Genomic DNA, 12,840 nt, shown 5'->3' with positions numbered 1-12,840 from the left:
AAATTTGAGCTATAAGTGTTTTCAGAATAACACCAGTAAGTTAGAGGGGACATTATGAATATGACACTGAAGTAAGAATTATAATTTTAGGGGAAACTGCACTGTTCAGGATAGATTATGTGAGACAGGGAATCAAACTTCTGACTTCACTAAATTCAGGAAGTTGCAGAGTGAATATCTAGCAATGCCCAATTCTTTAAAGAGATTAAAAGCATTATTAAAAACGGTGAGAGGGACAATGGCAGACCTGCTGGGCAGGTTCAAAGATGCTGCATGGCCCCTAGCAAAAACCCCAAGAACTTGTGACTTGTGATCTAGCTGATTTGAACCATGGGTAGCCTTATTTTTACAAGAAAGGGAAAACTGGGGAGCCAGCACTGGAATAGAGGACTCTGAATCATGGTTTCAGAATGTGCAGGCCAAGCAGCAGCGTGCCCCATGAAGGCACTCCTGGCATCTGGGGCAGAACCATTCTTTGCTGTGCAGGATGTACACTGTAGGATGTTTGGCATCCTTGGTCCTTGGCTCACAAAATGCCAGGAGCACTACCCACTGGACATGAACATCTATTTCCAAAAGCCCATGGAAGGATGGGGTTACTGTTCCTGGTTGGGACCACCTCAGTGACAGAGTCCAGTGTGTCTCAACTCTGGTGCAAACCTAAGTCCCTGGGGAGTTTTTGAAACATCTAGAAGCCCAGACCCCACCACCAGATATTCAGATCTCAATAGATCTGATCCCTGCCATAGGCCCAGGGGTTGGCATGTTTAAAAAGTTCCCCGCCTGTTTCTAATGGACAACCAGGGTAGAGAATCCCTTTGTCTATAGGTATGGAGCAAGGTATGGAGCAAGGAATGTTTATGGGGAGGGCTACCTCACTTTCTCCAAAGGGTGGGCTGGAGTAGAATTCTAAGTGGCTTCAGACCAGCCTAGAGGTGGCCACCTGAATGCACAGTGTGGGGGAGGAGTAAAGGGTGAACCCACTGGTCCAGACTCCAGAGGAAGCACTCAGCTGTCACCATGTTCTACATAATCTCAGACTCCATCACAGGCAACCCTGAATCCTCAATGCTGGTGAAGCTCATCAGAGTTGAGGAGGAGAAAGAGGCCACCATGGCATCCATAGGGGACAAGAACCCAGGACAGCAGAGAGTAGCAGAGGAGGGGACAGCTTGGCCTCACCCAGGAAGGGAGGCAAGTGGGTCCCAGCTTTTCCAAACAGACCCTGGCAACCAAAATGCTGGAGGCCGTGGGAAAGCACTTTGCCAACTGCAGAGATCCTGGTGCCCCAGCCTTTGACCGGCTCTATACAGGGGGACCAAACAGAGACACACCCCCAACCCAGACCTGGATTTGCTAGCCGAGCTCCTGACTGCTATGATGCACAATCAGAACAGAGAGAGAGAGGGGGAAGAGAGGAACACAAAAGTCAGGGCCTAGTAACAGTGGTTTTGGGGGAGGGGAAGGTTGGGAGGGTTAGCATAAGAGGCCGCAAAACAGCACGAAAACTGGCCTTGAAGACAGGGCCGAATAATGACTTTTCATGACTCCATAAAAGTATATATATATTAAAAACTATAGGCCCTGGCCAGGTAGCTCAGTTGGTTAGAGCATTGTCCCAATATGCCAAGGTTGCAGGTTCAATCCCCAGCCAGGGCACATACAAGAATCAAACAATGAATAAACAAATGGGTGGAAGAACAAATCCATGCTTTTTCTATCAAATCAATTTTTAAAAATCCTGTATTTTACGACTATATTGGTATAAAGACAAACACAACCTAGGCCAGATTCACTGTCATACAGTCATTATTATGATATTCATTCTACCTGATGGTCATTTTTCTTGGCTGATCATTCTTCCTAAGTTTTCTACAAGAAAAGCGTATAGTAAGTGGCAATAAAGCGAACACTCATACAGGGCCTCCAACATGCTAGCATGCGTTAAGAACTATACATGTATTAAATCATTTAATGGCCTCCAAAGCCCAATGGGGCAGGAACTGTTAACACGCCCAGGGACAAAGGACTTGCCCACGGAGCCTCTGAACCCAGGCATCCCATGGCCTCTCACAGGGTAGTGATCAGTCTGTTTTTGCTTCTGTGTAGTGTTGGGACCCTCCCCATGTGGATGGCTCACGCACCTCTGCAGAAGCGGCTCCAGCCACCCTTCGTGGCACTCGCAGTGGCAGTCCAGGAAGGTCAGTACGTCGCCCTTGGCGGCTGAAGCCCCCAGCAGCCGGGCTCGCACCAGACCCTCCCTCTTGTTGGCCCGGATCAGGCGCACCTTGGGCAGCCCCGACAGCTCATTGGCCAGGCGTTCCTTCAGGTGCTCTGGGGAGGCAAGAGGGGCAATGAGGGGCACCACCACATATCCCAAGCTGGGTCCTTCCAGGGCCTCCCTGTCCCAAAAAGAAGACTAAACAGACAGGAGCCTCCTTTGCTCTGCCACCTGGGACATGCTCACCTCACCCAGAACCAAGGCTGGAAGCATCCCGAAGGTCAGGGGAAGCTGGGGGTGGGGGGAGGAATTCCAGAATCACCAAATGACTGAAATGGGCGATATGGTATTTGGATATATCTCAATAAAATTGTTACACCCACCCCCCACCAAAGTACATTACACCTTGACTTGTGAACATTTACAAATAAAAAACACAAGAACTACCCAACCACAATTTTTCTGAAAAATTGTGTTAATGTAAATTTGATAATTTATGTTAATTAACTATGCAATATGTTATAAATTTTTAATTTATATGGAATTTGTTAACGTAATTTTACACTATTATAGTGATGTTAATGTAAATTTTCTCAAGAGCACATTTCAGTTGGCACAGCAATAGTAGTCTAACAATGGCAGCCAGCATGAGAGAATCTACTGTGCTCATTGCTGTCTAAGTGATTTATATATAATTCACATGATTCTTATAACAATTCTACAAGGTAAATACCACTACTACTCCCATTTTATAGATGAGAACACTAAGGCCAGAGAGGCTAAGTAATTTGTCAAGGTCACAGAGCAAGTGAGCTGAGGACCCATGATTTAAACCCAGGGGTCTGCCTCCTTGAGTCCACAGGCTTAGCACTGCCTCCCAGAGCTTTCTTGAGCACCTTCTCATCCTTGTTAAACAAATCCAGAACTTTTCAGGAGAACATCCTATTTTGCAGAAGAGGAAATGAGTCCTTAAAAGATGAAAAGACAAGCCCACAGCTAGGGCTGGCCCCAGGACTCCCACCTCCACACACAGGCTCCAGGACTAGAGGCCCCCATGCACACCCCTAATTGGTCAAGGTGGGGGCTGGTGGGCACCCTTTAGGCAAAACAAAAATGAATTTCCCCACATCAACACGGGCTTTGTCTCAAAGTCTTCAATCATCAGGGAAGGGGAACATTTTATAAAACGTTCCTGGTTGCTTCATAAGTTTGTAAAAATATTTCTCTAAATATTCTTGCCACTGGAAACAAAGAAAACGTTCATCAGTTGGTTTTTTTCAAACCTAAATATAACTGCAAGTAAGCTGATGGTGGGAGTAAGATAGATGAGTTCCCAGGCAAAGGTAACTTACTGCGGTGCCCCATGAATGCCCACGAAAGTGCACCTGTGGCCTCCCTGCACTCATTATGGATTTGCTCAGCATTTAACCTTCTGTCTTATAGCCTGAACTGTCTTTCCATGCCCTTGAGGGTCTGACATCCCTTCTTGGAGCTCAGACTGACAGTGCAGAAAGGGAGGGAGGAAGCAAGCAGGACTCTCACCTCCATTACAGGTTGAGCAGGGCATCTCACCTGCTTTATGGGTTACCACCATGGGGACAGAGGGGTAGCCGTGGCCCACAGCACATTTATGAGGGAACTGAGCTGTGCTGGAAGGGGTTCATGCCATGTTCCTGCCTGCCCCAGAATCCCATAAATCCTGTTTAAAGCCCTAAAGATAAGTTTTTAAATATGATATTTGCTTCTGAATGAAGACATTGCTGAAATATTCCCAGCACTTTATAGTTAATATTTCATAAAAATAGAAGTTATCATTTAACAAGTGTTAACACTATGCCAGGTACTGACCTTGCTTTATCTTATTTAATCCAACAACCCTACAAGGTAGGAACTACTATTATTTCATTGCATTTATGTTAATTGTATTAATAGATTATAAAACAGGCTGAAGCCAAGGTTGAAAGTTCCTTGCTCAAGCCTGCATAGCTGTGAAGTGTTGGAATGGATTCAAGCCCAAGTGGTATGACCCAGAGCAGTGTCCACACAGGTTTAAAACAGCCCTGGGAGGAAAGGACAAAAGGAAACAGAGATGAGTGCCTACTACGTGCTGCTGCTACTTGAGGTTCTATCCTGTATGTGTATATGTGTATGTATACATGATCTCATTTATTCCTGACCACAACTCTGAGGTAGGTGTGGATAAACCCATTCACAAGTGAAAAATAGGCTCAGAGAAGATAAGTGGACAGGGATTTGTCTTGCTCCCCACAAAATCCCCAGTGCCTAGAACAGTGCTCAGCACACCAAAGAAACTCACAAACTGTTCACTGAGTAATAAAGGCCCAGCCCCAGCCTGCATGTGAATTGCTGGATCCCAGACCACTGGTCAGGCCTGCAAGGACGCTGACCACCCTCTCAATGGAATACCTCTCCCTGGCTTCAGTTCTTTTGTCTGGGTTGCCCCTTTTGATCTCCTCTCAAACTCAATATATCCACAACCAAACACCATCCCATCCTGAGCACTCAGGCAGAGTGAGTCCCTCTCCTCTGTTTCCAGTAATGCTACGTGGTAGAACCCTCTGTCATTACATCTGTGTCTCTCCGCCAGGCTCTGAGCTCTGTAAGAGCAGGAGCAGACACAGGCGGATGCAGGAGGCCCGTCCTTACCAGGCCTATTGCACATGTCCCATGTCACACTCTCACTTCCCAGGCACTCCCACAGAAAGCCAGCCTCCCCCAAGAGCCCATGCCAGGGGCTTACCTCTATCACTGTAGTCATCTACAAGGATAACTTCTTCCAGCAGGATGTCTGGGGATGTCTCGAGGACACTGTAAACTGTCCGAAGGAGAGTTGACCAGGCTTCATTATAAAACGCTATGATAACAGATGTCGTCGGTAAATGATCATAATCGTACTTCTTTTCTTTGCACCTGCAAGTACAACACAACTTCAGGAATCGAGAACCTACTGTTGACTGTGTGTGTACCTGGCCCAGGCGGATGCTGGGGATGATGAGAAGGGCACAAAGGTCAGGACCAGGTCATGGGACACTGAGGTTTCCTTATCGATCGATCCCTTCCATGGACCACCTACTCTGAGGAAAGCCAGCCACCGAGCAGTGAGGACACTCAAGTAGCCTAAGGAGAGGTCTACAGGGTGGGGGACTGCGGCCTCCCACCTACAGCGAGTGCAAGCTTTCCAGCACGGGGCGTGCCTTCTCGTTTTTCTTACTCTTCACCAAGGATAAGTTTTTGTCAATTTCAGAGAGAGGGGCAGGGAGAGAGAGAGAGTGAGGTTTTTGAAACCGAAGTCAGTTCAATTTAAAGAACCGTCCTTTAGTCTGTAATCACATCCCTACTGTCTGGATTAAAATTTATTTATTTTCATAATAATAAGTAGAAGGCAGAAAAAGCTCTGCTTGACCAAATAGAGTTGGGACCAGATGTCAGCCCCTCCTCCGTGTTCTTGTTTATGTGTTTCCCCTGGTCTGTGACAACCCAGAGCTCAAGGCCCCTTTTCTCAAATGTCTAGGCGGGTTCTCTATTTGAGTCCCCTTAAATCTCAACAGCACTGTGTACCACTTTGACAACACATACTCAGAGCTTTTAAATGGCCCTCTTCTCTTTGATCTCATATTACTATATCTAAGAACTTCTCACCTAAGGCAATAATCAAAGATATCCTGAAGGAGGCTTGGGGTAAACATTTTTCTTTGCAATCTTATTTATAATAGCAAAAATCTGTCAACAATTTCAATGTCCAACAAGAAATGATTAAGTAAAGCATAGCATGGCTGCAAGAAAAAATGCTACATGGCCAGCCAAAACCACATTTTCAGAGGATATTTAACAATAAAAGACAACGACCACATTATAATGTTAAATCAAAAAAGCAGGGTAAAAACCTATACAGCATAATGCCAGTTCTTTACACAACAATGTGTGTGTGCATGCACTCACACACAAACAATAAACAAGAGAAAGAAATATGCCAAAATGTTAACAACAGTGACCTCTGAGCAGTGGATTATTGCTGATTCTTATTTAATTCTCTGTATTTTTCTGCTTTCTAAAATTGTTCTACAATGAATATGCACCATTTTTATAATCACAAAGAAATATTATTTTTTAAAAGCTGGTTATGTCTTTAGCTCCCCATAGCAAATGCCTTCACTGAACAATAATTTAATACTCTGGCCTCTCCTTTTTTCTTGGCCTTGGAGTTTCTCCTTCTTTTTAAAACATCCCCTATAGGCATTCTCCTTCGGGACTGTTCAATGTACTCCTCTGGAATGTTTTCATGTAACACTTTTCCCTTTTCCCGCCTAATGAAAAGCTGTGCGTCCTTCAATTAGATGAGCGCAGCTATGCTTCACTCAGGGTTCCACTTTTGCCTAGGGCACAAAATGAAGTTCAGAGCCAAATTCACTGGTGATCATAGTAAGCCATCCTTTCCTTAGCTTTCTGGTATAACCAAGTGCTTTGTGAGGGCAGGGGCTGAGCTGTGTTTTTCTCTGGATACTCATCAGGCCTTGCACTGTACCTGAGAACAACAGTAACATGTACTGGGTGCTTACTACATGACAGGCAGCGTGCCACACATTTTACATGCATAATTCCATTTAACCTTCACGATACCCCACTGGGTGGAGACTACTCTAAAGCCTCCTCTGACACAATACGCATCTATGTAGTGTACGGATATGAATGAAATGGGTGCAGTAAATGTCTCCGGAACTTTTATCTTTGTATGCAGGTTATCATGTTGAAAATTCCTATCCTTTGTAGAACAGGCCAGGGAGGTCACAACATCCACTGGTGTGTTTTATCTGCCCAGACTCCTTTCTCCTTTCTTCACCAGACTGCACTGAGATTTCTCTTTCAGAAACCATGCCCCCTGGACTCTCGCCTCTGTGTGGTTTGTTCAGGGCAAATGCACACACACACACACATACACATGTGAATACGTATGTGTATATTTACATACCCACAGCCCTCTGGAAGGTCAAATGCCCCAGGCCTGATCAGTCAACATTTTCTGATGACATCAGTTGAATCCCTGAATCCAGGTCCCAAAGTAATCTGAACCCAATTCTCATCCCAGACTTTTCTGCGATAGAAGTCAATATATTTTCTTTTATATTTAAGTCAGTTTCCATTGGGTTTTCTGTCACTTTCAACCAAAAGAACCCTGACTAAGAGAGAAAAAGCATAACAAATAGAAAGCATAAATTAAGATGGCACCATTAAATCCTGAAGTCTCAATAAGCACAATAAATATAAATGAACATAACTATCTAGTTAAAGTCAAAGACTGTCAGTCTGGACTTTTAAAAGACTAACACAAAGTCCAACATGCTAGAGACACACCTAAAACATAAGGACACAGCATGAGTGGGAAAGGGTATGATGAAAATACTAATAAAACTAAACGTGTTCTAAACTTAAAGAGCTGATTTAAAGAAAGAATGCCACTCTGACGGCCACATGATGAGTCTAATAAGAATAAAATATCTTGCAGTTTACAGACTTGTTAGAGTCTAATCTCCACACCATGTGTGATATTTTTCCAAAGATAATGTTATCACAACAGCCAAGGAGGCTACCTCTCTGAGAAAAAAGTAATTCTAACCAACTCCCTCCTGCCAGCCCCTGCAAGGCACACACACTTTTGCTAAATTACCTATTCAGAGCTATGCTGAGATCGCCATCCCAGCACCCAAGTCCTGTACATACATTGGCAGTTATAGCATTAATAAGGCTAAAACCAGAGCAAGCATGTAAGAAATGCAAATACCTGTGTATTACGTGCACACTTTCCTACCCAGTGGTTCACGACTCCTCTGCTATGGCAGAGAATGGCTGGTGTTCACATGTGTGGCATTCTCATCCATGTGCCCATGGAAATGCACGGCTACTCCTCCTTTCTCTCCAGCTAAATAAGTCAGAGTGCAAATGAGAATGACATTTTAGTGATTCTCTCAGGCTTCTCTGATGTAGGAAAACTAGAACTTTTTTGCAAATATTGGTAGTGCAAAATTGTTAGCAACCACTTACTTGTGACACACCTTACAAATGACTGTGATGTCATGTCATCACTTGTTTCAACTGCACTTGGTCTGTTTTTAATCCCCACTTTGGCTAATTCTGGTATTTTCCCACACCCTTAAAAGCACCCACCCTTAATCTTCTGAGTGAGAAATCCTCAGGCTCTCAGCCAGTAGCTTTCAACCCTAGTTGACACTGGCCTTAGCCTATGCTCTACCCACAGAAAATCCTATTTAATTGTGCTGGGGAAGGTCTCTGGCATCAATATTTTTAAGTCTCCAAAGGCCACAAACTCAGCTATCCAGCTCCCCACTCTGACCTGCTGCCATCTCAGGGTGACAGTTCCCTCTCCTTGCTAGGCTCAAATGAGATGGTATTTGTTAAAGAGTTTTGCAAACCCTGTACTTACTGTATCACCATCCAAGGATTCCTTGTCATCCTCTGCCTCTTCCTCTTTGATTCAGTGCTATAACTAACAGAAATAAAGCTGTGCTCTCACTCACTGGCATGTAAAGTATTAGACTCAGAAAGGCTGGGGTCTACACTAAATTTTAGGGAATTAGAATCAACACTCCTAAGTTTCTCTATCAGTCTGGCTCTGTCCAAGAGAACAGACACGGTACCAAGGCTCGCAGATGCCAAGGAAGAGCCAAGCCAAACAATCCCTTGGGAGTTCCCAACTCCCTTCCTATGGTAACAGGTTTATCCACTGCAAAGCAAGCCCTCACTTAACATCTATAGGTTCTTTAATTTTAAGTGAAACGACCATATAACGAAACCAATTTTATCATAGGTTAATGGATATAAACAGAAGATAAATTCCTATGGCATCTCACCAATGTTGTAACAAAGCAACTTTGAATGGAAGGATGCTACTCAAGCACCTGCTGTAGTGTAAAGACTTTGGTCAAAAATGTATAAGGGCCTATGTACATACCCATATTTGAATATGTTCTCACCCATGTACCCATATGTATATTTTTCAAAATCTATTTCTATACTTGAAAAAGTCTAGAAGGATAACAGCAAAATGTTATCAGTGGTTCTCCCTGGGGTCGTAGGTTTATGGGTGATTTTTATTTTTTGCTTCTCTGTATGTACTAAAATTTCTAGAGTGAACACGTATTGTTTTTATAATTAAAATAGATAAATAATTGCCTCCACCCCCAAAGGGAGGAGGAAAAAAATAGCTCTGGATTCTAGATCAGCTCTGCCCAGATCTACATGTTACTTTGGCTTTTGCTCTTAGTTAAGACTGGATGCTGCCTCAAGGCCTTCCCTGCTGTGACATTCAAGGATCTTAACCACTCCTCTGCTTATTAATTAGATTTCCAAAGGACCACCCCTCCCATCTCGACCTGGAACTCATAATCTGCTATTCCTTCAGGCTAAATCTCAAGAGCCTGATTAGGTCCTCACACCGGTAGGAACTATAATAAAAGTGAGTCTCCATGAAAGGCCCTGACACTACTGGCCACACCAAAGTAATGCCTTAAGTCCTGGCTGGACTGAGCCCAACAAATAAGCATACATTTTTCTCCAGCTAGGCAAGAATAACCCAACAAGCCTTGCTGCAGGAATTAAAGGCAGGAGGCATTCACACTCCTTATCATGCTGGGTTTGGATTAACTTCCCTGGGTCAAGGCCACAGCAGGATCTATAAGTAAATCCTGATAGGACATGAGGCAGCTGCGTCACCATGGAGACAGATACCATAGGCCCATAGGTCATCCAGTGCTTCAAAGCGATTTCATAACCTGAGACAATAAAGGAGGTTGGAATCCAGAAAAGAAAAAATTTATGACCAATCCCTAGATGACTCTTGGAAGTGACCTCCTGAGTAAATTGTTAGCAACAGGGAAGAGAGGAAAATTAATAAGAATTGAGTATGCAGTGTGTTCCCAGGTGTTAGATGCTTTATTAATTCCTAGGTTGGTTATTTCTACTCATCCCCTATTTTTAATTTTTTTTTTTTTTGGTTAATCCTCACCCCAGGATATATTTTCCATTGATTTTCAGAAAGAGTGTGGGGGGAGGGAGAAAGCAGGAGAGAAACATCAATGTAAGAGAGACATATCAACTGGTTGCCTCCTGCACATGCTGCAACCAGGCCAGGTATTGATATTGAACCTGCAACCAAGGTACATGCCCTTAGGAATTGAACTTCATGACCCTCTGATGCAATCAGGGCTACTTATTCCCTATTTTGCAGATAAGGAAACAGGCTGAGAGGCTAGATAGCTTTCGTAAGATCACAGAACTGATGAGCAAAAGAGCAAGAATTTTATCTCACATGGCTGGTTTGAACACTGGGTCTGACTTGAAAGCTTTCCCTAGACTCACTCAGTGAGCACCCTTGGAGATAAACACGCATTCAGCCATTTGGCTGAAGTGGGGGGAACTACTAGCAATTCCAACAAACTTCTCAAAAAGATTAACAGTGAAAATGCCTTGTGCAAAAGCACAAGGCTAGAGATGAGCAGATCCCAAAAAATTAGGATGTGCAAGTTCATCTAAACTTTGCAGAGGCAGGGCCACCTCATGCAGACATTCATGCTCTCTCTGGCCAAGGATCCAGAGAGCATGTCCCTTAAATCCTGCAATCAGCACAGTGCCAAGGGAACCATGAGAATCACAGTCCCCCCACAAGTAACACCACTTTCTAGGTGTCACCTGTCTCTCAGAGCCTATCTCCATACTTGTAAATTATGAAAGACAAGGATCGGGGAGGGGTAGCAGGTGCCGGATACACACAGCAGGCTGCACAACTAGATCCTCCCAGAGACCCCCTCTATGAGCTCTCTTTTCCTCCAAGTCTTTAAGAAGGGGCTCAAGCAGGAACCTCGAAGATTCCCACCAACGGAGGAAAGGAGAAACAAGGCCAGAAGGGTGGTCCTCCTCCAATAGCAATTAGGCCTTTGACCACACTGCTCCGGGTCTGCGCCACCCACAGGAGTGAAGTGGGCTAGACTACAGCCAGAAGGAAGCCTTCCCACCGGCCACTCCTATTTGCCTTCCTCCGCCTAAGGTTCAGGTGAGAGAGAAGGTGGCTTGCTGCCTCTGACGTGGTCTTCCAGCCACCTTCTACCTCTTCCGTCCAGGGTGCGCACCCCTCTGGTTCATTCATTGGCCCAGGCGCACACAGAAGTGAATGGAAACTGTCTGGAACCCCAGGAGTCCTTGGCTTTGGAGACACCGACAGAGCTGGACTGAGGGTGCTGTGGGACCCAGGAAGGGCACCCAAACGGGGACTCATCTTAAACCTGTCTGCCTAGCCCCGACCACCACTTTTGTGGACCGAATGACAGACCTTCTCAGGGGGAGGGAGCGAAGAGACCACATAGGAACAGATTACTCAATTTCTCACATTTTCCTATTTTCATTTGTTAAAACTTTGTTGTGCGCCTCCCCCCTATGAACCCTTCCACTAACTCCCGAGACTCAGTAAGGCGCGTGATCCCCAGGTGTTTTGAGATCCCACTGCCACCCCGCCACTTCCCAGAGGCGGAAACCGGGGTCCGCGACCCGCGGGCAGGGCTGCTCCGTGCCACCTGCGGACTCACAGCGGGTTCCAGCGCTCCGGCAGGCGGCGGTGCAGCGAGATGCGGTCGCTGAGGTAGCTGTTGATCTGATGCAGCCGCACGCTCTCCTCCTGCAGCCGCAGCTCCTCGCCCTCCAGCTGCAGCTGCACAGCCTCGCCACGCGCGCCCAAAGCGTCCTCCGGCACCGGCGGCCGCTGCAGTACCGGGTCGCGCCGGCCCGAGCGCGGGGTGCGCGGGGGTCCCGGCTCGGCCGCCCTGGCCCCGCGATGCGCCCGCAGCACGGAGCCCAGCCGGACCAGCCCGAGCAGCGCCAGGAGCGCCAGCAGCGCCAGCAGCGCCTCCCGGCCGCGCCTCAGGCCCCGTGGGCAGCGCCGCCGCGCCGCGCGCCCCCACATGCGCCCGCCTCCAGCTGCCAGCGCTCGGCGCGCCCGGAGGCCGCGGCGCAACCTGGGACCCGGATCCCGGAACAGCGGCGCCGCTGGCCCCGCCCCCGCCGGCGGCCCGCCCCACCTGCGCGCCTCCCCTTCCCTCCCAGCCCGCCCCCCGCCCGCCTGCCCGGGAGCGCGACCCCCAAACGGAGCGGATGGCTCTTCTGTTGGTTTGTTTGTTTTTGTTTTTGTTCAGAACATTACAGATGTCCCTTTTTCTCCCCAGTGACCCGTTCCACCCCGTCCCATCACCCTCCCCAGTCCCTCCCCACACCGTTGTCCGTGTCCTTGGGTTGTGCTTCTATGCTTATAAATTCTTTGGTTACTCTCTCCCCCTCCACCCACCCGCCCTCCTCAGTCTCTCTGAGATTTGTCAGTCTCATCTATGCTTCCATGTGACTGAATCTGTTCTGTTCATCAGTTTATTAAGTTCTTTAGATTCCACATATAAGTGAGATCATGTGATGTTTGTCTTTCTCTGACTGGCTTATTTAACTTGGCATAATCTCAGGTCCATCTGTACTGTCCCAAACGGTATGAGATCCTTCTTTACAGCTGCGTAGTATTCCATGGTGTGAATGTCCCACAGCTTTTTTATCCA

The 12,840-nt window shown here is 46.5% G+C and overlaps 1 protein-coding gene across 1 annotated transcript in view; it reads right to left on the bottom strand.

Moving 5' to 3' along the window:
* GALNT12 (polypeptide N-acetylgalactosaminyltransferase 12) overlaps positions 1-12,206 on the bottom strand; it is a 28,393-nt gene extending 16,187 nt beyond the window's left edge. Inside the window, exons 1-3 of the mRNA XM_016223041.2 lie at positions 11,833-12,206; positions 4,983-5,152; positions 2,145-2,334 (exon numbers count right to left, since the gene is read on the bottom strand). Of these exons, the coding sequence (XP_016078527.2) occupies positions 2,145-2,334; positions 4,983-5,152; positions 11,833-12,206 (734 nt within the window). The remainder of the gene's footprint in view (positions 1-2,144; positions 2,335-4,982; positions 5,153-11,832) is intronic.
* Positions 12,207-12,840: the final 634 nt, after the last annotated feature.

The sequence above is a fragment of the Miniopterus natalensis genome, chromosome 12 (genome assembly GCF_054644295.1).
Source record: "Miniopterus natalensis isolate mMinNat1 chromosome 12, mMinNat1.hap1, whole genome shotgun sequence".
NCBI lineage: Eukaryota > Metazoa > Chordata > Mammalia > Chiroptera > Miniopteridae > Miniopterus > Miniopterus natalensis.
Note: the sequence above shows the minus strand (reverse complement) of the source record. Positions and strands in the feature narration are given on the sequence as shown.